Below are 26,014 nucleotides of genomic sequence, written 5' to 3'. Positions count from 1 at the left end.
ATAGGCTTTTTTTCTCAGAATTGACATATAAACTTGCAATTGCAAGCTGCTAAGTCCAATTCTGAAGGTAAATGTTTTCCAGAATACGATTCCGTTTCTCAAAACTGTGACTCTGTTTCTCAGAATTGCAACTTATATCACACAATTCTGACTTTTTTTCCTCAGAATTGTGACACAAACTTGCAAGTTGCAAAGTCTAATTCTGAGGGCAAAAAAAGACTGGTTTGTTCTCAGAAGTTCTCACAACTCTGACTTAACTTGCAGTTCAAAGTCACAATTTTTTATATCTTGAGTTTATATCTTGCAATTTCTGACTCTTTTTTTCCTCAGAATTGCAACTTCATTTCTCAGAACTGTGGCTTTGTTTCTCAAAATTACAAAAGTCCAATTCTGAGGGTAAAAAAGACTGGTCTGTTCTTAGATGTTTTTATCTCACAATTTTGACTTAACTTGCAGCTAAAAAAAAGTCACAATTGTGCGCTTATATCTTGCAATTCCGATTTTCTTTCCTCAGAATTGCGACTTTATTTCTCAGAATTGCGGCTCCGTTTCTCAAAACTGTGACTGTGTTCCTCAGAATTGCGACTTATATCATGCAACCCTGACTTTTTTTCCAAAAAAAAAGACAAAAAAAGACTGGTTTGTTCTCAGAAGGTCAATTGTGAGTTTATATCTTGCAATTCCGAGCTTTTTTCCTCAGAATTGTGACACAAACTTGCAATTGCAAGTTGCAAAGTCCAATTCTGAGGGCAAAAAAAGTCGGTTTGTTCTCAGAAGGTCTCACAACTCTGACCTGCAGTTTAAAAAAGTCACAATTGTGAGTTTATATCTTGCAATTCTGACTTTTTTTCCTCAGAATTGCAACTTTATTTCTCAGAACTGTGACTTCGTTTCTCAAAACTGTGGCTTTGTTTCTCAAAATTTCAATTTTATTCATCAGAATTGCGATAGATTGCAACAGAATTGCAACTTTGTTTCTCAGAATTGCAACTTATATCTTGCAACTGTGACTTTTTTTTCTCAGAATTGTGTGATAAAAAGTCGAAATTCTTAGAAAAAAAGTCGGAATTGCAATTCTGAGAAACAAAGTCAGAACTCTGAGATGTAAACTTCAGAGATAGAATTGTGTGAAAGTCATAATTAGCTTTAATTTTTTACAGTGGCGGTAATGGGCTTCCATAGATACAGATAAATTAATCTAGTTGTAAAAAATATATACACACACATATATATATATATATATGTGTGTGTGTGTGTATATATTTTGTTATAACTAGATTAATTTATCTATTTATCTCAATAATAAAATATTTTTATCTATAATATCAAATAATACAAATATTAAACTAATTTTGTTTATTTATTTTACTTTGGTTTTATTTATTAAAAAATAATATAAAATTTATTTTTATGTAACTTTTCACCTTAATTATTATGCTTAAATGAAAAAACAATAGTGACTGTGATTTCTGACTTTCAGAAAAGGGAAATACAGCTTAATTTCATTTAAAATGTTATATTTGAAACATTATTTTTGTAAAATATAACCACTTGAATATATTGTAAAATATAATTTATTCTTGTGACGCAAAGCTGATTTTCACCAGACATTACAGTCTTCTGCGTCAAATGACACTTCAAAAATCATTCTAATATGATGATTTGCTGCTCAAGGAACATTTTTTCTTAATATCAATGTTAATAACAGCTGTGCTGCCTAATATTTCTGTGGAAATTTCTGTGTGATACATTTTTCAGGTTTCTTTAATTAATAGCAAAGTAAAAATAACAGCATTTATTTGAAATAGAAATCTTACACACTGTAAATGTCTTTACTGCTAAATAAGTCTTAATTTCTTGCTATATTATAATAAATAAATAACCCAATTTTTAAACAATATCTGTGCATATACTAACTGTAATTATATTAGAAAATTATATAATACACAAAATGATATTCAATATAATGATTATGATTTTAAATATAACTGCAGATGGTTATATATTATGATCATATTTGCAGAAATTACAATATAAATAGTACAACACATCTATATGGATTAAATGAGGAAATTAAATGAATGAGAATTAAATTCCTAAAACCTAAAAACGGTCAAGTATGTATTGAAATGGGAGAATAAATCATGGTGGCCTATCTATCAGGGTAAGCCGTAACACCAGTTTAAAGGAACAGCTTTCAAAGTGTGATGCGGGTCTTTATGTTCGGCCTTTTCTCAAGGAATTCCTAGAGTATGAGATAAATGAGCATCAATGCAGTTTTAGACTTGCACAATGAATCATCATGGTCCACATATTTGAGATCTGATGCATAATACTGATTCTCCCATGAGTGTAACAGCATATTATACAACCTTTACCTGAACCGTATCTTTGTCGGCATCAGAACATACCATTTTCAAACTCAAAGCTGCAAGACACTAATGGTGCATGAATGTAGCGAGACGTAACTTCAAATGATCCATATAAAGCACATAGCACGCATATGTTTCTGTGGCAATTGACAGTCAACAGAAATGACTGTTTTACACTGCACTACATCATCATTCACCTGGGAAAGAGTCAGGAATTCAACCAACAACAGGTTTAAAAAAAACTACAATACCAACAAATTTGCTAATTGTTTCATTTTAGCTCACTTCACTTAGCACACTTTTATTATTAGGTTTTTTTTTTTTTTCGTTTTAGATCTCTGTTTAGCTTTATTTTTATTACACTTTTAGTTTGACTAATTTTAGTAACTTTAAACATGAAATTTAGAAGTGGTGCATTGGCAAATGACTGAAATAATTTTATTTCTTTCAGTTTTTCCATCTAGTATTTAACTTTTATTTTATTCCAGGTTTATTTAAATAAATTACCGGACATTATTTTTTATAGTTGTAGTTAACAATATGTTTAGTGCACAGACATAAATTAAAGTAAATTACTTAAATTTTAGCCTGTTTTTTTTTTCTTCAAATTATCCTGAATTAAACAGGATAATAATTAACTAAAATGAAAACCAGAGAACATTTGTTACTTTAAACAAAATAATGTTAAATACATAAATATTTTTTTCCTCAGCTAACATTTCTTAAATTAATTTAGATTAACCTGAAGTACTAAAATAACTAAAATGAAATAAGCAAATAACTAAACATTAATTAAAACAATAATTTTACAATTTAAAAAAAGTATTTGATAGAAATAAAAATGTATGTATGTATATATATATATATATATATATATATATATATATATATATATATATATATATATATATATATATATATTTTGCTATATTTTATACATATTTTTATTTGTAAAATGTAGGCATGAATTTTAGAATTTTGTAGTTATTTTTTTAATTATTATAATTTTTTTAAATATATTTTGTTATATTTTATACGTTTTCATACGTCTTGAACAGGATAATAGTTGTTAACTAAAATGACCAGAAAAACTGAAAAAGTTTTTTTTAGCTAACATTTCTCAATTTAATTTAGATTAACTTTTATATTATTAAAATAATAGTATTAAAATAACTAAAACAAAAACAAATAATTAAAAATTAAATAAACCAATATTTTAGAATTGTAAAATTGTGTAGTAATTTTTTTATAGATTATACATTTAAAATATACATTTTGTTATATTTTATATATAGGTTTTTAATAGTAAAATCTAGGCATGAATTTTAGAATATACAAATTAATTTAAATTATTAAAAATAAAATATATACTGTTATACTTTACACATTTTCATATGACTAGTAAAAGATCAAAATTTTGAACTAAAATGAAAAACAGAAAAAAACAGACATTACTTTGAACAAAATTACATTAACTGAAATAAAATGTATTAAAAATTATATATTTTTTTTCCTCAGCTAACATTTCCTAATTTCATTTAGAATAACCTGAAGTACTAAAATAACTAAAACAAAATGAACACATGACTAAAAATAAAAACTATATTTTAGAAGTTTGTAGTAAATGTTTTATAGATTAAAAAGTTTGTAAAATATATATTTTGTTATGTTATGTACATATATTTCATTAGTAAAATATGGGCATGGATTTTAACATTTTGTAGTCATTTTTTAATGATTAGAAATTAAGTTTTCATATGACTTATACGTGATAATAATTGTTAACTAAAACCAGAAAAACAAAAAACAATTGTTACTTTAAAGAAAATAACAATTTAATTTAGTAAAATAGCTAAAACAAAATATAAAAAATAACTATAAATGAAAACTATTTAGACATACTGAAAAAAACAATTAATTAATAAAAACTAATGAAAATGACAAAAAAAAACAATTACTACAACTAAATAAAATTAAAGAAAAAACTGGAAAAAAACTAAATTAAAATAAAATTCAAAATATTAAAACTACAATAGCATAATGATAGTTAGATAAAACTGCTTCATGATGTATATAGACCTTTTTTTAAAAATGGCAGGATGGAAAAAAAAAAATCATAGAAATAGAAGCATAGAGCTTAGAAAATCAATAGAATAAATAGGGAGGAGCGACTTCGACATTGGAGAACTTGGACAAATCTTTCAGGTTTTAAATCAAATGAGGGTATAAAGATGACAGAATTTGTATTTATGGAGTGAAAGAAGAGCAGTTTGAGTGAATGTGAAAACAGGTATGTAGTAGGACAGGCCTCACCGCTCACTGATTTGGGACTGACAGGGTCATTACGCCTCCCCCTCCTCACTCGTCTCTCTGCTTGATTTGAATCATATTGTCAGTGGAGAATAGATGTGACTGCGTAGCCTCAGGTAGAAGCAGAAGTGTGGGCCGCAGCCATCTGCTGTCCTGTCACACAACTATTTTCACAGCAGCCAGATGCTAAAAGTCCAGACACAAACCCCCAGGCCCTCCACTGTTTGTGAACAGAGCAAACAGTTGATGGGGAACAGGGTGCAAGGTGCAGCGCTGCAAGCTTTTCACATCTCACCAGTTACATTTTGGAGGGAGAGTTTACCCTAGTCTCAAAAAAAATGAAGGAACACAATGAAGGAACACAAAACACAGATTTTATTTTGCTCTTGAATCACATTCATACTTGTGTGTGCAATATAATCTGAACTTTATAATATTAAAGTTCATAGAACATATTGGTTCTAAGGAATAGCACTTATTGTGTATCATTTATGCTTAATTATGCATTAAACTGAAAACAAATATGCTTTTTTAAACTAATATATCTAAATAAATAAAGTTAATTAAATATTATTATTTTATTCTTACAGACTAAGAAAAAAAAAAAAGAACAGCATATTGGACACTAGACACATACTACTACTAATAATAACAATCTGTCAATCTAAATCTATAGATTATAAATTTATTTTTTTTATATTTTATACAATTCTGATTAGTAAAATGTTGGCATGAATTTTATGATTTTGTAGTAATTTTGTTTTATAGATTATACATTTAAAAAATATATATTTTGTAATATATTATACATGCATTTTATTAATAAGCAGATATGAGTTAGAATTTTGTTATATTTTGTACATATATTTATTAGCAAAATGTAGGCATTCATTTTAGAATTTAGTAGTCAGTTTTATAAATTATAAATAAAAAAAAAAAATATATATATATATTTTGTTATATTTTATACATATTTTATTAGTAAAATGTAGACATGAATTTAGAATTTTAGTCAATTTATTTAACTACAAACTAAAATTACATTTTATACATCTATTTTTAAAATATTGGCAAAATTTTTGAATTTTGTAGTCAATTTTTTATAGATTATGAATATAAAAAATATTGTTATATTTCGTACATATATATTTATTAGTCAAACTTAGGCATTAATATATTATTTTTTAAATAATACACTTAAAAATATATTTTGTTATATTTTAGACATCTTTTATTAGTAAAATGTATGCATGCATTTTAGACTTTTGTAGTCATTTTTTATAATTATAAATTTAAAAAGTTGTTATATTTTAAACATTTTTAATAATAAAATGCAGACATGCATTTTAGAATTTTGTAGTTATTTTTTTTTATAGATTTTAAACTTAAATACATGTTATATTATATACATATTTAATTAGTAAAATGTAGGCATGAATTTTAGAATTTTGTAGTCAATTTATTTAGATTATAAATTAAAATAAAATGTTATACATCTATTTTTTTAAATATTGGCACAAATTTGAGAATTTTGTAGTTTTTTTATAGATTATAAATGTAAAAAAATATTTTGTACATATATATTTATTAGTAAAACTTAGGCATTAATATATTATTTTTTAAGTAACACATTTTTAAAAATATATTTTGTTATATTTTATACATATATTTTTATTAATAAAATGTAGAAATGAATTTCAGAATTTTTTTTATAGATTATAAAGAAGAAAAAACATTGTTATATATTGTACATATATATTTATTAGTAAAACGTAGGTATTAGTATTTGATTTTTATAAATACATTGTAAAAAATATATTTTGTTATATTTTATACATATACTTCATTAGTAAAATGTAGACATGAATTTTAGAAATGTGTACTCATTTATTGATTATAAATTTAAAAATATATATTTTGTTATTTTTTTACATATATTTTATTAGTAAAATGTAGACATGAATTTGAGAAATTATAAATAAGATTCTAAATAAAAATATATTTTGTTATATTTTATTTGTAAAATGCATGAATTGTAGAATTTTGCAGTAATTTTTTAAAAAGAGATTATACATTTTTTAAAATATATTTTGTAATTTTTACATGCATTTTATAAGCAGATATGAGTTTTAGAATTTTGCAAAGTAGCCCATTTTTATTTAACTTCATTTATTTCAAATCTTACTAGGTTCAAATGTAAAAATCTTCCTGATGAAAGAGCTACTATCTTGTTTTGTTGCTGTTGTTTTAAGTTTCAAAATTGAATTCGTCTGGTTAAACTGGAACACAAAAAGGAGAGGTAGTTTTAGTTCTGGCTGCTCTCGGCTCACATTCACACTTGCACACATTCAGATCTTGCAACATCAGTGAAGACAATGTGACGTCAAACGGCAGATCTGTGATCTGGTCACTGCCAATTTTGACAAACTTGACCATTCGAAATGACAAGAGGTTAAGCAATTATTTGGATGAAGGATTGCATTTTGCTGTCTTTTTCAATTGGCTTCACATCAGTACAGATAAATAATACTCCAAGCACAGTACGTGTTGTAAACAAATTATCAATAAAAACCATGTGTCCGGCCACATGCAAATTCAGCTGAGGTCCACCACGGCGGACTGGCTTTGTTAATGTATAACGCAGCAGAGGTGAAGTGCAGGTGCAGCGGTTCAGACTTCCCGTGCCTGTGCGCTCATTCTAATGAGAAACACCAAAGCTTGCTTACAGTCTGTTTTCCTGTCGTTTTGGCATCTTGCTAAACACAAACAGAGAACAATGTGGTCCAGGCTAATCTCTGATCCTTTGGAACAGAACGTTCTCAAAACTCAAAACCAAACAACCATCGCCGGGACAACCCTCTCCAACAGAAGAGGACAGATCACAGCGATGGATGGAGTCCACGTCACGCTGACGGCAAAGAGGACACAGGGCGGACAGCGCAATACATACATGTACGCATTAACACACAGCACACAACACTCGCTCAGCTGTTCCAGCACATAGGATTCTTCAAAGACACCATTCAATTCAACTCATGCTTATTTTTACAGCACTTTTCACAATACAGATTGAATGCATTTATCTGTTCTCCATCACTCTGATGAAGTCCATAGGATTCAGAATCACCAATATTCATTCGTTTTCAATATTCAGATATATTAATAATCAGTAAATGACATAATTCAGTGGATTTATAAAAATAGCGTCCAATGTGCATCATTTTAAGCCTAAGGTTGAAAATATTTAGACTTTAAAAAGCTTTTTTAATATGTAAATTTACAGTGCCTGGATATGGATTTTTTCCCCCTTTGTTTCCGTTTTACTCTCCTTCTGGAGCACCTAGAGTTTTTTTTTTTTTTTAATACTAGATTCACTCTTGTACAATACTTTTAATATTTTTTGTATTCTATAAATATTTAGATTATGAAACAAAAAAATTAATTAATATAAATAAAATCAGTATAAATAAAAAAATATTAACGTAATATTGTTGCTCACTACGCATTACAGTGTCTAAAGCAATGAAAAAAAATGAAAATTAAATGAAAGGTTCAACAATAATAATAATAATAATAATAATAATAACAATAACAACTAACAATAAAAATAACAACAATATAGTTTTAAATAAAATAAATTAAATTAAAAATAAATGTTCTGTCTTAGAATTTAAATATTTTTGCATCTTTGTTATTGGACATTTACAGCATTTAAGTGAATAAATAATAATAATATTTTTTATCTCAGAATTTAAAGATTTGTGCATATTTCTGTTTGGACATTTACAGCATTTAAGTGAATAAATAATAATAATAATAATAATAATAATTATAACAACAACAACAACAAAATACAATTAAAAATACATTTTCTATTTGCGTATTTGTTATTGGACATTTACAGTATTTAAGTGAATTAATAATAATAAAAGTAATAATAATAATAATAATAATAATACAATATTTTTTATAATAATTAAATATACATTTTCTTTTTCATAATTTAAACATTTCGCATATTTGTTATTGGACATTTACAGAATGTATAATAATAATAATAATAATAATAATAATAATAACAATAACAACAACAACAACAACAACAACAAAATACAATTAAAAATACATTTTCTATTTGCGTATTTGTTATTGGACATTTACAGCATTTAAGTGAATTAATAATAATAAAAGTAATAATAATAATAATAATAATAATAATAATAATAATACAATATTTTTTATAATAATTAAATATACATTTTCTTTTTCATAATTTAAACATTTCGCATATTTGTTATTGGACATTTACAGAATAATAATAATAATAATAATAATAATAATATAAAATTGACTACAAAATTCTAAAATTCATGTCTACATTTTACTAAAAAAATATTATATTATATATAGAATATAACAAACATATAAATATATAATTTAATGCATAACCTACAAAAAACTAAAAACAAAATTCTAAAATTTGTCAACATTTTACTAGTAAAATGTATAAAATATAACAACATTTTTCAATGTATAATCTTTTGTATTTATTATTATTAATATCATTATTATACACATAAATAATCTGTATAGTTATCTACATCTAAATATATAAGTTATAATTACAAAAATATATTTATAAATTAGAATTTTACCAAAACCTGATCATTTACGATGGCCTATACTTGATTTGATCAATCAACTGACTAAATGTTGATAAGTGGACAATTTTGATTTTGCTCAAAAATTTGCTCTAATATTTGCTATAAATGACCATTTGTTTTCAAAGTTTCTCAGTCTGATTTATTTAGGTTGAACCATTTCAGGAAATCGAACTCTCAAAAATAAGCCCCATAAAAGCCTCAAACTGTTCCTATATTTAAAAGCTTTAATAATAACATATGAAGATTTTCATAAATATTGCTCTTTATCACCATATATTGTATTGTCATAGATTTTTACTGCATTTTACTTCTTCCATTTTGTTGCGGTATATTCTTGACTACATTGACTGACCATTGTAGCCGACAATATTAAAAAGCCAATCGAAATCATGCTTCCTCTGAAAAAATAAATTTAATCTAAAAGCAACATTGCTTGATATCAAATATACACACACAAAAACAAAAAAATGAGAGAACCGACAACTGGGATCACTGAGAAGATGCTCCATTTTTGCTACGCTCACGTTTACTCATAGATCTAATTAGGAGTTCTACGCAATTCTAGGAAATCAGGGCCAAAGTTTACAGTGATTGTCGATGACGTAGTTAAGTGATGGGGACCAAATAAGGGTAACGAGAGTAAAGTTCATCTGGAAGCAGCTGATGGTAGAACTTGACGTGACAGTGAAGTATGCAGCAGGAGGAAGAACGGGGTTAGCTAACAGGAAGCGTCAGGAGACAGTGGTCTGGAGAAGCCGAAGAGTGGAAAAACACTGGTAAAGATCAGTATGCCTTAAGAAAGAGAAGATGGGAGAGATACAGAGTCACAGGCGAGCAGAGAGATTGGAGTACGAGGGAGAAAAACAAGAAAAAGAGAAGGAGAAAATAAGCTCCCAGACCGAGAGCGGTGCCTCGCACCCCTGCCGTTAGCCGAGGGTGGGACTATGAAGTCTCCATTCAGACCCTCTCTAGAGATCCTGTCACAATAAACTGCACATTTCTGTTTAGACAAGTCCTACAGCTGGGAGGCTCTTTGAATTTCTCCACCAAAGTCTCATATCTTGGATTCGCCTATGAAAACAAAGGTCTTAAATGCCCACATCAGCCCTACTCAAATGATACTCACAAATGACACAAAGAGGAAATCTAGCCTTTTGATGTTAAATATTTCAATATAAAAGACACTTGTAAGGGCTTAAATGCTCATGTTGTTGGCTACAAATCATGGCAATATAGTCAAGAACTTAAAATAAGAAATGGGCATGAAGCAACATACTTGAAAAAAATATGTGTGACCACGGACCACAAAACCATAAGAGTCCATTTTTATTTGTCCATGATACAACTTCTGGAATCTGAGGGTGCAAAAAAAAAAAAAAAAAAAAAAAATTCTAAATATTGAGAAAATCGTCTTTGAAGTTCTTAGCAATGCATATTACTAATCAAAAATTACATATTGATATATTTATGGTAGGAAATTTACAAAATATCTTCATGGAACATGATCTTTACTTAATATGAATAATAAAAACTTAATAATGATTTTTGTCATAAAAGAAAAATCGATCATTTTGAACCATGCAATGTATTTTTGGCTATTGCTACAAATATATCTGTGCTACTTACGACACTTTTGTGGTCCAGGGTCACATATAATAATACAATATGTAGTGATAAAAAGCAATATTTGTCTATATATACACTTTATTAAAAAGTTTTGATATTTGAACAATGCGAGGCTTTTGTGAGACTAGTAATGACTAGGGGTGGGTATCGTTTGAATTTTATCAATTTCGATTCCGATTCCGATTCCACTTATCGATTCCGATTCTTTTCGATTCCCAGTTTCGATTCCAGTTTAGTTAAAAAAAAAAAACAACAAACACAAAAGCCAAACATTAATATATCAAACATGTTTATTTTCAGTGCTAGCTTGCAACATATTTTATTACAGGGGTTCTCAACCTTTTTTATATCAGGGCCCCCTTCTTCTTGGGTCAATTTTGCAAGGCCCCCCTATGCCTGACATTTCCTCTAAAGGTGTTTATTTTTGAATATACATATACAGATTTAAAGCACCTAAATTATTTAATTCAGAAATTCTTCACAACTTCAGAGTACTCTTTCTTAAGTGACTGAATATCTACTGTTTGTATTTATTATAAAATAAACATATAAATTAAAAATACAGTAAATACATAGTAAATCTGTTTATGCTGGTGCTCATATGTGCATAAACACCACTTACCCTTACAAGATCCACCTCTATGGGTAAGTAAGCATTCATTATAAAAAACTCACAGGACATTTATTTTGAAAACTATGCAAATATTTCGAAATTTCACGCAAAAATACTATGGATCAGAGTCCCGAAAGCATGAATAGTTTGTGAATCACCAGCAGACTTATGCGTGCCTAATGTACGACTCCGATTTACAAGAATGAATACATTAGGCTCGCGCGACTTCAATCAAATTCGTTACTATTACTCTGGTCATCTTTGCCTTTACATTAGCGGGAGGGTTTGTTTCATGCAGCCAAGAGATGAAGTAGATACCTGTCTTCCCACGGGGGTAGAAGTTACTTTTATGTGGGCTTTTGCGGAACGAAATAACATATATTCCTTCTGGAGCGGGCGGGCGCAGGACTAAAATCCGTCCCTTGAAGATCTCTAAGATGAAGTTTGCGTGCAGCGGTAGATTTGTCTTCGGTTTTTACAAAGCGTAGACACACTTTTAAACGCTTACCGCATTACCACATAAAGTCCTGGCAGGTTGTACGCGCGGAAGGTCCTGGCAGATCGCTAGATGAAAAAATGCACCCAGGAATCGAAACAAGGAATCGAAATTTTAATTTTATAACAAGTATCCGATTCTTTATCTTAAGTATCCGATTCCAGAATCGGAATCGATTTTCGATTCCCAACCCTAGTAATGACTCAATGAAAAACTGAACGAAAAAAGTATCACACTTTGAACCTCAATTGTACGCACATAAAATAAAATAAAAAATAATAATAAATAAATTACAATAAAATAAAATACTGCTAAGGTAAAAAACATGTGCTTTCCAAATATGTATTCACAGCATAAATTGCAGAAAATCATAAATTTACCCTATAAATAGTCAATTCCTGATAACGTCCATTTTTGTCATTGACTCTATTGATTCTGTTTTTATTATACGTCACATTTACATTAAGTAAAATAGACTGCAAATGAGGTCTCACATTGTCTTTACCATCTTTTTCTAAAAGAGATGCTAAACTGTTATTTAAATTTTACATTCTCTGAAAAATGGTTATTATATGGAAGCCTGTTTCTGCCACTGAATAAAAAAAAAAGGTTGATTGCAACTTCTCACAATTCTGCCTTTTTTCTCAGAATTGTGAGATATAAACTACACTCTTAAAAATAAAGGTGCTGCACGATGCCATAGAAGAACCTTTCTTGTCTAAACGGTTCCATAAAGAACCTTTAACACCTTAAAAACCTTTCTGTTTTACAAAAGGTTCTTTGTGGCGAAAGAAGCTTCTTTAGATTATAAAAAGGTAAGAAAGAGATGGTTACTTGAAGAACCTTTGACTGAATGATTCTTTGTGAAACCAAAAATGGTTCTTCTATATCATCGCTGTGAAGAGCTTTTCAAAGCACCTTTATTTTTAAGTGTAGTCGCAAATAAAGTCAGAATTGTGTGATATAAATTTGCATTTGCTAGTTATTAAGTCTGAATTGTGAGATATAAACTCGCAATTTTGTGAACATATCTATCTTTATTTTTCCTCCTCAGAACTGGACTTTATAACTCACAATTGCGAGTTTATATTTCACAATTCTGAGAAAAAAAAAAAAAAAAAAGAGAAAAAAAAAAAAAAAAAAAAAAAAAGAGTAAGAACTGCGAGTTTATGTCGCAGATTTAACTTTATTTTTTGCAATTTTGACTTTTTATCTAGCTATTCTGACTTTACAACTTTACAAAGTCAGAATTGCGAGATGTAAACTCAATTGTGAGAAAAAAAAAAGTCAGAATTGTGAGATAAAAAGTCGCAATTACCTTTTTTATTTTTATTCAGAGGCGAAAACGGGCTTCCATAGTTATATAACATGTATCTACTGTAGAGGTAGTGGTTGTATTAAGTAGTCGACTGATTTATGAGTTTATAATTTTTTTTAACTAGTATTTTGGATCATTGCCAACTAATCATTAATTATACTACCATTCAATTTTTTTTTTTTAAGAAATACGTTTATTCAGCAAGGGTGCATATAAATAAAAAAATACATTCAAAACTATTTCAACTGTTACATTATTATTTAAATGCAAATTATTTGTATGAACTTTCTATTAAAATGCATTATGGTTTTCATAAAAAAAAATTTCATTGCAGCACAATGTTTTCAACATTGATAATAACAAATGCTTCTTGAGCAGCAAATCAGCATATTAGAATGATTTCTGAAGAATTACGTGACTCTGAAGACGGGAGTAATTATGTTGAGAAAAAAAAATACATTTTCAAATGTAAACAGTTGTTTTAAATTTTGTTAATATTTCACAGTATTATTTTTCAGATTTGCATCACAGGAATAAATCTTAATAAAAACATTATAAATAAATCAATTAAAATAAATCAATTTTAAAATAATATAGAAAATATTTTGGGTTGTATAATAATAAAAAAAAAAAGTATTATGAGAGTATTATGTAGTATTATGAGAATTGCAAGTATTTTACATTTACAAAGTATGTTAGAAACAACACATTTCTAAGATGGTCTGAATTCATCTTGAATGTTGAACACAGTACAAGCCAAAATTCTTGCAAAATGCTCAGAGACCCCTGAAACTACTCAAGTGATGGAACACAACCAACCTTTGAGGCTCTCGGAAAAATGTGCCTCTACCTAAACTTCAGCAAATCTCCAAAAACATACCAATACATACAACTCACTGCAGTTTCCAGCTGAAATGAACACTATTGGCAGTAAAACACCAAAACTTTGATTCCTTTTCATACAAATTGATTACAGGGACAGACAAGACTCAGCTCTTCACACAATATGAAGTTATACTTATAACCTTAAAACACATTTACCATAGTGCATGATTTATAAACAAATATTGATGTTTGCATCACATAATCAGATCCATATGACTTTTCTAACATAGTAAACTTGCTCGATACCTCACCTGGTACAGCATTGCACTTGCATTGCAAAGTACTCGTGAAACACAAGTCATGAAAAAAAGAGCTTGAAGACTTGTTGGAGCAAGCTAAAATGACATAGTTACTTCAGCAAATTAGTTTTATTATGCATTTTCTTTTAGTTTTACAGTAGCGTTTAGTATAGGTGGCACATTATTTTCAAATGCAGAAGCAACAATATCATTTTGCAGAAATGTTTCCGAATCCGAAGCGTCTTTCCAGTGAGCCTTTTTGCAACATACTGAGTTGTCAATACCAAGGTCAGGAACTTTTTCCTTTTGAATGGGCCACATTTATTAACATTTACTCCTCTTTTGGTGTTCAAAAACTACTGCCAGGTTTTACTTAAGACCCACAGTAAAATATTAGCTATGATAAGGCATGCACACAGTTATTTTTGCGTCTTTTATAGGATTGTGCTTCCCTGCCAATTGGCCGTTTAGTAAGCCTGGCCCTTAGACTGCAATTTCAGGTTAGGTAACTAGGCGCAGGTAAGTGGTTATGCTGCAGCAGAGCACAGAACAATGCTCTGAAACAGTGCACAAGTTACATCAGGCTAATGGCCAGCTCTTTCAGCCTGAGGGAGTTAACAGAGCCCATCACAAAACACAGCCTTTCTCTTCGTAAATGAGCCACTGCACCGTTTTGTCGAACTCGGGCATAGAATGAACCAGAGACAAAGCTTGATGATTCAGGGTGACGTAATGAGAACTACAACAAATGATGAGCAAAGAAGTGCCCGCAATGACTATCAAAAAGCCACCCGGGATGAATTATAACGCTACAGCAATCAATTCAGTCCTACTGAGAAGCACACAAATACTTGATTATTACTTTACCAGTGACTTTATTAGATGTTTGCTTCATTTTGCTGTGCCTTGTAGTTGAAAACGGTACATAATTGCACCATATTAGTGATGCTCCAACTTTTTCGGCAACTGAAATTATGAAACTAATACATTTTCTGTTTCATTATTGACTGAAATGACGATTGATTAGTAAATAAACACTATTTTCGACTAAATTAAAAGAGTTTTAGAGCTTCAGTAACGATTCATTTCCGTGCATCACTATATTCTACTAAAACTAATATACATACACTACCAGTCAAAAGTTTTTGAACAGTAAGATTTTTAATGTTTTTTTTTTAAAGAAGTCTCTTCTGCTCACCAAGCGTGCATTTATTTTATCTAAAGTACAACAATAACAGTAAAATTCTGAAATATTTTTATTATTTAAAATAACTGCTTTCCATTTGAATATATTTTAAAATGTAATTTATTCCTGTGATTTCAAAGCTGCATTTTCAGCATCATTACTACAGTCACACGATCCTTCTGAAATCATTCTAATATGCTGATTTGCTGTTTAAGAAACATTTATTATTATTATTATTATTATCAATATTTAAATCAGTTTTTTTTAAATTCAGAATTCTTTGATGTATAGAAAGATCCAAAGATCGGAATTTATCTGATATAAGGAGTATAGAAATAAAAAAATATAGAAATTAATACTTTTATTTAGCAAGGATGCTTTAAACTGATCAAAGGTGATGATAGACATTTATAATGTTACAAAAGATTTTTACTTCAGAGAAATGCTGTTTTTCTGAACTTTCTATTCATCAAAGAAACCTAAAAAATTCTTTCAACAATTCTTTCAATGTTTCCTACATAATAATAATAATAATAAAACATGTTTTTTTGAAGAGCAAATCAGAATATTCAAATAATTTCTGAATGTTCATGTGAATGGAGTAATGATGCTAAAAATTCAGCTTTGAAATTGCAGGAATAAATTACATTTAAAAAAAATTCTAATAGAAAACAGTTTTTTAAATAGTAAAAATATTTAGATATTTTACAGTTTTTTCTCTGTACCTTGGGTAGTGTATGGGGCCAAAAAGGGGACTCTGGTTATCTTACACAACATGCATGAATACAAACATGCCAAAATAGATATAAAACATGTCGGGGTTGATCTAATCTCTCTCCTTCCAACAGTAAACCACCAAGACATATGGGTTCAGTATAGACAGACAAACAAATACACACTCACACACCTATATACACGTAAACACGTCCCTTCTTGGCCCCTTGGGTTTTATCTTACATGTCTCACAGTCTATGATCGGTGACAGGAAGGATCACCAGTCTTGTGTCTTGAGGTTAAAGGTTTTGCACCGCTTCTGAATCAGAACCTGCTCCTGTGGAGATACATTCTCTTCATTTGAGTTTAGTAGCAATGTTTGGTTATGTTCTGCCACTCTGAGATTCATCAGATAAGGGGGAAAAGCTTGTTAGGGAAGAACCGTCACGAGGATGAGGCAGACTTCAAGGCGCTCTTGGAGCCGTTAGACACACGCACACAAACACATTCTCTATTATTCTCTCATTAGCACTCTTTATTCCACGCAGATATACATGACGTCTTAAAGTTACATAAGTTTTACTCAGTTATACTCAGTTTGTTTGCTGTCTAATTAGTATTTGGTTCACTAAAGACTATATCTTCACTGTAATAAATTTGAACCCATTATAGCTTAAAATAAGTTCCCTTCCGGGAACTCGAGCCGCGTCAGGAACGCTATGGGGAACGCCATTGGCGGGCCGCACTCTGAACTATGTCTAACAACCAATGAATGACGGGGGTGACGTCACAGGCGCGGTGACGTCACCAACCAGGAAGTATAAAGCACGTGCGTTTGAAGCCGGCGGCAGCTTTTGTCATTCAGCGAGAGCGCTCTGTGTCTGTGTCTGTCTGTATCATACTGCTGTTTTTCGTGTCCAGTTTGACACAATTTTATTTGAGTAGTATGGCTACACAACAACCTAGCAAAAAAGAGAGTTTGATGGCGGTTAAGCGCCCGCATAGGCAGTGTGTCCCTCCTTGCCAACGCTTCATTGTTGGTGGGGATACACACAGCCTATGTGTGGTTTGCTTGGGAGCGGAGCACGCACAGTCAGCCCTCGAAAAGGCTGGCTGTACGCACTGTGATCGCTTGCCGGTGCGTGTGCTTCGTTCCCGGAAAGCCCTCTTTGAGGAGGGGGCTTTCACTAGCGTGCCCCGTGGGTCTGGCCCCGCTGCCGCCGAGGCGGAGCGGCGGCTGCACTCGTGGGGCTCGCAGCTCGATCTGCTGGAGGGTATGGAGACGGGTGACCCCCTATCTCCGCCCTCACTCAGCGGATCGAGCGATCTCCTCCTGGATGTGGAAGCCCGCGCTGCGGTTTCTTCCCCCCGGGAGGAGGTCCCCGAGTTCCTCTTGTCTTCCTCCGAGGAGGTTGACATTGAAAGTATAACAGAGGAACCACAACCGCCATCACGCTCGCCTCACTATGAGGAGCTCGTCGAGGTGCTGACTAATGCGGTAGCCAAACTGCACATTACATGGCCCGCAGAACAAAATCCCCCTCATGAGCCGCAGCGAAGCCGGTTAGATGACCGCTTCCTGCGGACGAAGTCAGCACCTCCAAAACGGAGCCTTCCCTTTTTCCCCGATCTCCACCAAGAGCTAGCGAGATCGTGGGAAAAGCCATACTCTTCCCGTCTCTTCTCCCCTGCCGAAAATTATGGAAATGTGGGGGGGGCAGAGGAGTATGGCTATAGGGCGATGCCACGGGTCGAACAGACGCTTGCGGGCTATCTGTCCCCCGGTTCGGCATCGTCCTTGAAGGCTCCGTCCTTGCCCACCAGGCCTCTTAAAGTTACTTCCGGCCTGATGGGTAAGGCATACACGGCAGCAGGTCAAGCAGGGTCTTGCCTCCACACTATGGGCATCCTGCAAGCCTACCAGGCTGACCTACTGAAGGAGTTCAGCAGCGGCGAGGAAGTAAGCGTCACAGAGATGCAAAGAACCGCAGATCTCGCTCTCCGCGCCACCAAGGAGGCCGCCCGTGCTGTTGGGCGGTCTATGGCAGCCCTGGTGGCCGCGGAGAGGCATCTCTGGCTGACCCTGTCCGACGTAAAAGAAAAGGACAGGGTCACGCTTCTGGACGCCCCCCTGCAACCATCTGGCCTCTTTGGTGCCGCGGTTGATACCGTTGTGGCTAGGCACCAGGAGGCCCGCAAGCAGGCGGCGGCATTCAGAACATTCCTTCCTCGCCGCGTGTTCTCCTCTGAGGCTGCTGCACCATCTAAGAAGCAGCCTCAGCCGTGTACGAGCTCCCATCGTGAGGCACAGAAACAGAGCGTTGCTGCCCGTGCTCCCCCGGCCCAGCCTAGGGGACCCGGAAAGCGACGCTCTAAGTCGGGGGCTTCCAAGACCAAGAGGCCTGACCTGAGGGTCGTCCTCCAGTCAAGGAAGTCCTCGGCTAAGCGGCCCTGACGGTTGTGGTTCAGGGCCGTTGAGGGCAGCCCCTCTCGAGGGGGTCTGCACCGTACCTCCAGGTGCGGGTTTCAGACCCCTTCGTGGCCCTCAGGAGATGAGTCAGCTAACCCTGCCAGTGTTACAGGGCGCGGCTATCTCCCGCGAGCATCCTCTAGCTGTTCCGCCCGGAAACGTAGCGGCCCTGGAGAGTTCGCAGCCCCCGCGGGGGTCTCTCGAAGAGCTAGTTCAGGAGCTTCCTGCCAGTTCGCTGTTACAGGTCTCCGAGTTAGCTCCTCGAGCAAATCCAGACACCAGTCTCGAGAGGCTGGTACCCTTAGTGAACTTTCTGGCAGCGTGGAAACTACTGCCAAGAGTCTCAGATTGGGTCCTGCGTACTGTAGAGAAAGGTTATGCTATCCAGTTCGGCGCCACGCCGCCACCTTTCAGTGGGGTTTTTCCAACTTTAGTAAGCCCCGAGCAGGGTCTGGTGATGGAACAAGAGGTAGAAACTCTTCTGAGGAAGGAGGCCATCGAGGTGGTCCCTCCTCAAGACAGGGAATCCGGGTTCTACAGCCGGTACTTCATTGTTCCGAAGAAGGATGGGGGGCTTCGGCCCATCTTAGATCTCAGGCTGCTAAATCGTTCAGTCAGGAAGCTGAAATTCAAGATGCTTACTGTCAGGCAGGTCGTGTCTCAAATCAGGTCCGAGGACTGGTTTGTCACGATAGATCTAAAAGACGCTTATTTTCACGTCTCCATCCTTCCTCAGCACAGGAAGTATCTCAGGTTCGCTTTCAGGGGCAAAGCTTACCAATACAGGGTGCTTCCTTTCGGCCTAGCTCTCTCACCCCGCACTTTCACGAAGTGTGTGGATGCTGCTCTGGCTCCGCTGCGACTCCAGGGCATCCGCATACTCAACTACATAGACGACTGGCTCATCCTAGCCAGCTCGGAGCAGTTAGCGGTTCAGCATCGAGGTGCTGTTCTCGCTCACATGAAAGAATTGGGGTTGAGACTCAACGCCAAGAAGAGTGTGCTCTCTCCACTACAGAAGACCACTTACTTAGGCGTAGTGTGGGACTCGGTCTCCATGCAGGCACGCATGTCTCCTGCACGAGTCGATTCCATACTGACTGCAGTGAATGCAGTAAAGCTAGGCCAGTCACTCACTGTCAAACAGTTTCAAGTACTGTTAGGTCTTATGGCAGCCGCTTCCAACGTGATACCTTTTGGACTGCTGCACATGAGACCACTACAGTGGTGGCTCAGGACCAGGGGGTTCTCCCCGAGGGGAAACCCATTCCGCAAGATCAAGGTCACGCGGCGCTGCCTACGTGCCTTGGCCATGTGGAGGAAACCCTGGTTCCTCTCTCAGGGACCGGTTCTGGGAGCGCCCGGTCGCCGCATCACGCTAGCGACCGACGCTTCCCTTACCGGTTGGGGAGCGGTCATGCGTGGCCGCTCAGCCCAAGGCCTATGGAGTGCCCACCATCTCTCGTGGCACATAAACCGCTTAGAGATGCTGGCAGTATTCCTGGCCCTAAAGAGGTTTCTCCCAGACCTAAGAAACAAACATGTGCTGGTCCGTACAGACAGCACTGCGGTGATTTACTACATAAACCACCAAGGAGGACTCCGCTCACGCCCCTTGTACAAGCTGGCGTACCGGATACTCCTTTGGTCTCAAGAGAAATTCCTCTCCCTGAGAGCAGTCCATATTCCTGGACATCTGAATGTGGGAGCAGACGTCCTGTCAAGGCAGGGGCCGAGGCCCGGGGAATGGATGCTTCACCCAGAGGTGGTGAAGCAGATCTGGAGAGTGTTTGGCCAGGCTCAGGTGGACCTGTTTGCGACTCAGGAGACATCGCACTGTCCCCTCTGGTACTCTCTAGTTCATCCAGCTCCACTGGGGCTGGATGCCATGGCACAGACGTGGCCGAGGCTGCGTCTGTACGCCTTTCCCCCGATCGCTCTGCTCCCGGGAGTTCTGGAACGGGTCCGTCGGTTTCAAGTGCGGCTGCTACTAGTAGCCCCGTACTGGCCGGCACGAGTATGGTTCTCGGACCTGGTATCTCTCCTAGACGGCTCTCCGTGGGAGATTCCCGTCAGGAGGGACCTCCTGTCTCAGGCTGGGGGCGCAATATGCCACCCCCACCCAGAGAGGTGGAGGTTATGGGTGTGGCCCCTGAGGGGGCACAACTCATAGGAGCGGGTCTCTCAACCGAGGTTGTTGAGACCCTTCTCCAATCCAGAGCTCCCTCTACGAGGAAACTGTATGGCCTTAAGTGGAACTTATTCGCGAGATGGTGCCGCGAGCGCCACCTGGACCCAGTCAACTGCCCGGTCGGTACAGTTCTGGAGTTCCTACAGTCTCGCCTATCCGCAGGGCTAGCTCACTCCACTCTAAAGGTATACGTGGCGGCCATAAGTGCCTACCACGCCCCTTTAGGTGGCCTCTCAGTAGGTAGAGAGCCCTTGGTCATACGGTTCCTCCGCGGTGCGCTCAGGCTGAGGCCTCGAGTGACACCCAGGGTCCCCACGTGGGACCTCGCTGTGGTGCTAGAAGCTCTCTGCAAGCCTCCATTCGAGCCCTTAGAGGAGTCTACGGATCGCGCCCTCACAGTTAAGACGGCGCTCCTGTTAGCACTCACCTCCCTCAAGAGAGTAGGCGATCTGCAGGCCCTTTCAGTGGCCCCATCTCATTTAGAGTTTGCCCCAGGGATGGCCAAGGCCTTTCTATATCCCAGGGTCGGGTACGTCCCGAAGGTCCCCTCCCTAGCACCGCAGCCAGTAACGCTGCAGGCGTTCTATCCTCCTCCATACGTGGAGCCAGGTCACAGGAAGTTAAACTGCATGTGCCCAGTCAGAGCTTTAGACGCATACGTCCACAGAGCTGCCACGTGGCGTAAAACAGAGCAACTGTTTGTCTGTTACGGCCCCCCTAAGAGGGGGAGCCCAGCTTCAAAACCCACTATTAGTAGATGGATCATCGATGCCATAACTACTGCTTACGAGTCCTCTGATCTCCCCTCACCGTTGGGACTCAAGGCTCACTCTACTCGGGGCATGAGTGCCTCGAGAGCTCTGACGGCAGGTGTCCCAATACAAGACATCTGCAATGCTGCGGGTTGGTCCACGCCCCTAACATTCGTTAGGTATTACGAGCTCGACCTCAGAGCCGCTCCAGGCTCGGCTGTACTCTCGGCCTAGTGCGCTAGGCCTAGAGGGGCAGCCACCTCCCTAGCCAGGAGGAGACTTCTCAAGGCGCATTCTTTCTGCGGAAAGAAGAGAAGTCGTTTCGCCACTCATAAGAGATCTGCAAAACTTTACCCCTTTTGTCCGTGAAAGCTAGACAAAAGCCCTTTCAGTCCCTCTTGTCCTGGCAGAACCCCCAGACAAAGGACTAAGACCCCTCGTGAGCCCGAGGGCCGAGGGGTGCCTCTCGCACTGGCTGGCGAACCAGGCAGAGGTCACGGTTCTCGTGTGCCCGAGGGCCGAGAACTGTACAGCCCTCTTGTCCGCGGAATGCTAGACAATGGCTTAATTCTCCTCGTGTTCTGACGCAGGATGCTATCAGACCGAGTGTACTCCGGTCCCTCTGGTTTCTGGCTTTCCCCAGACCAAGGACTAAGACTCCTCGTCTGCCTTCACAGAAGGCCGAGGAGTGCCTCATGCACTGGCTGGCTACCAGGCAGAGGCACCTACTGTCTTCCCCGTGAGCCCGAGGGCCGGGGATTGCAGTGCCCTCTTGTCCGCGTAATGCTAGACAATGGCTTATTCCCTCGCGTCCTGGCGGAGCTCCAGGCCGAGCCTTGGATCCCTCTTGTTCTGGCTGAACCCCCAGACAAAGGATCACCCTCTCCTCGTGTGCCCGAGGGCCGAGGAGCCTTGAGGTCGAGCTCACCGTCCTCGTGGGTCTGCGGACCGAGGACTTCCCACACCATCTGTCCGCCGAGTGCTAGACAGTGGTCATTCGGTCCCTCTTGTTCTGGCTAACTCCCAGACAAAGGACTAAGACTCTGCGTGTGCCTGAGGGCCGTGGAGTACCTCTCGTTCTGGCTGGCGACCAGACAGAGGAAGACTACCATTCCTCGTGTGCCCGAGGGCCGAGGACTACAGGGCCTTCTTGTCCGCGGAATGCTAGACAAGGGCTCTCTCTTTTTCCACCCTGGTTGAGCAGACACTCGCAGGGCTCGGAAATTATGGGGGCGTTGGTAGTCTCGTTCCCCATAGCGTTCCTGACGCGGCTCGAGTTCCCGGAAGGGAACGTCTCGGGTTACTATTGTAACCTTAGTTCCCTGAGGGAACGAGACGCCGCGTCTCGGACCATAATTCCCGCACCCTGCGGCGCTCGCTTCATTCCTAAAAGAGCTGCCGCCGGCTTCAAACGCACGTGCTTTATACTTCCTGGTTGGTGACGTCACCGCGCCTGTGACGTCACCCCCGTCATTCATTGGTTGTTAGACATAGTTCAGAGTGCGGCCCGCCAATGGCGTTCCCCATAGCGTTCCTGACGCGGCGTCTCGTTCCCTCAGGGAACTAAGGTTACAATAGTAACCCGAGACGTTTAACTGCTACCTTAAATGTGGCGCTACCTTAAAAATTGATACCTCAAAGTCGTGTCAAAGTCAAACTGCAGTTTCAACCACTCTTGAGTTTAATTACTAATAAAGAAAATGTAGTTAAAACTCGTAAAATTGTTAAATTGAGAAATTTTTTTAGTTTTTAATATAATTATGAAAAAACACTAGCAGTCAAAAGTTTTTGAACAGTAAGATTTTGAATGTTTTTTAAAGAAGCGTTTTCTGCTCACCAAGCCTGCATTTATTTGACCCAAGGTATGGCAAAAACAGTAAAATTTTGAAATATGTTTACTGTTTAAAATAACTGTTTTCTATTTGAATACATTTTAAAATTTTAATTTATTCCTGTGATTTCAAAGCCAGATTTTTAGCATCATTACTCCAGTCTTCAGTGTCACATGATCCTTCAAAATCATTCTAATATGCTGATTTGCTGTTCAAGAAACATTTATTATTATTTTTATTATCAATATTTAAAACAGTTGAGTACATTTTTTCAGGATTATTTGATAAATAAAATGATCCAAAGATCAGCATTTATCTGAAATATAAAGCTTTTGTAACATTACACACTATAACATTCAAAAGCTTGGTATCAGTATAAATTTATTATATTTTATTTTATTTTTTGGGGAAAGAAATGATAGAAAGTAATACTTTTATTTAGCAAGGATGCTTTAAATTAACCAAAAGCGATGATAAAGACATTTATAATATTACAAACGTTCAACTCACTAAAGAAACCTGATAAAATCTACTTAGCTGTTTTCAAAATAATAATAATAATATTAGCCTAATAATAATATTTTTTTTGAGCAGCAAATCAGAATATTAGAATGATTTCTGAAGAATCATGTGACACTGAAGACTTCAGTAATGATGCTAAAAATTCAGCTTTGAAATCACCGAAATAAATTACATTTTAAAATATATTCAAATAGAAAATAGTTATTTTAAATAGTAAAAATATTTCAAAATTTGTACTGTTATTGCTGTACTTTGAATCAAATAAATGCAGGCTTGGTGGTCAAAAGAGACTTCTTTAAAAAACATTAAGCATCTTACTGTTCAAAAACTTTTGACTGGTAGTGTATAACAAAATACAAAACATCATCAGAATTCTATTGCATTTACAATTTCTGAAAATAAATAAATTAAAAACATAATAAAATAGAAAACAGCTATTTTAAATAGTAAAAATATATATCAACGTTTTTACTGTTATTGCAGTACTTTGGATCAAATAAATGCAGGCTTGGTGACCAAAATAGACTTTTTTAAAAACATTAAACAACTTTTGACTGGTAGTGTATATAATAAAATACAAAACATCATCAGAATTCTATTGCATTTACAATTTCTAAAAATGTAAAAAATAAAATAACGTTTCATAACGTTCTCTTACATTCCTACAAAGCATTATTACTAAGAATACTTTCAATATTCAGTAAGGAAATATTTAAATGTCTACTTGCACTCATGTGTATTGGTTAATTCGTGCACTATTTTTTAATTTAGTTTTTTTTTTTTTTTTTTTTGTGCGTGCGTGCGTGTGTGGTCTTTCGAAAGTAGCCTATAATATTAATAAGAAGCAACATTCTCAGACTTAACATGACAAAAACCATACTCTTTTCATTCTTGATTTCGTGTGGTTGTGCGCAGTGAAGTAAGCAGAGAGCGTCTGTGGCTTTGAGATGCAGCAGCAGCAGCGCGTTTGAGTTTCACAGAGATTCACTTGTTGCTGCTGCAGCTCCATAAACCCGAACTGCGCTCAACAGTTGCAGTGTTTACAGCACAGGGAATAATACTCACAGCCCGCTGAACTTACCTCTTCTTCTCCTTCTCAGCTGTCATCTCTGTCCCCTCGTAATTCCCGCAGTTCAACAGCAGGTCCGATCTCCGTGCAAAGAGGACACGCTCCAAACCACCGCGAACGCTCGCGTTAAATAACAGAAAAGGACGCAGAATTGATCGTGAAAACACAATAAAGTCCACCAGCAGGGCAAAAGTGACTGTACAGTCTCAGAACACTGCCAAGGATTGTACAGTCTCCCACTTTTGTAAAATCCAAGCGCGGTGAGGGAGTTTCTCGCTTGTTTTGCGGTCAGTGAAGTTCACAGACCGCAGCGCCGCACTGAAGGGCGCTTGACAGCTGAGCAATCAATTGCAGCTCTCTGATTGGCTGGAGCCGCCGCTGGGAACCGCCCACCGTCAGCGCTGACAAGACATTCGCTCCTGCATTATGTGTTTTGCACTTTTCCAAAGGCTAGCATCAAACTCTGTTTAATCACTTAAGTATTGTGGTTTAGTTGAAAATAGCACAAACATAATTGTAACTAGGTCTATGAACTATGATGGCATGTGAACAAGAAATGTAAGCTAATAGGCTAATGAAAAACATTTAGGGATGAGGGGCACATGTAATAATTTAAAAAATCATTGGTACATTAATTAATTAGGACAATGTATGGCTTTCCTGCAAGCAAAATTGTTTTATATTACAGCTTTTTTAACAACTTCACTATTTTAGAAAACTTTGTCATGTTTTTGGCAATAGATAGATAGAAAAAT

At 36.2% G+C, this 26,014-nt stretch overlaps 1 protein-coding gene across 1 annotated transcript in view; it reads right to left on the bottom strand.

Moving 5' to 3' along the window:
- Positions 1 to 25,525, bottom strand: part of epas1b (endothelial PAS domain protein 1b) — an 88,670-nt gene extending 63,145 nt beyond the window's left edge. Inside the window, exon 1 of the mRNA XM_073834232.1 lies at positions 25,272 to 25,525. Coding sequence (XP_073690333.1) covers positions 25,272 to 25,297 — 26 coding nt within the window. The 5' untranslated portion in view covers positions 25,298 to 25,525. The remainder of the gene's footprint in view (positions 1 to 25,271) is intronic.
- Between the last annotated feature and the right edge of the window lie 489 nt (positions 25,526 to 26,014).

Source organism: Garra rufa, chromosome 2 (genome assembly GCF_049309525.1).
Source record: "Garra rufa chromosome 2, GarRuf1.0, whole genome shotgun sequence".
NCBI lineage: Eukaryota > Metazoa > Chordata > Actinopteri > Cypriniformes > Cyprinidae > Garra > Garra rufa.
This window is presented reverse-complemented; position numbering and strand designations above follow the sequence as displayed.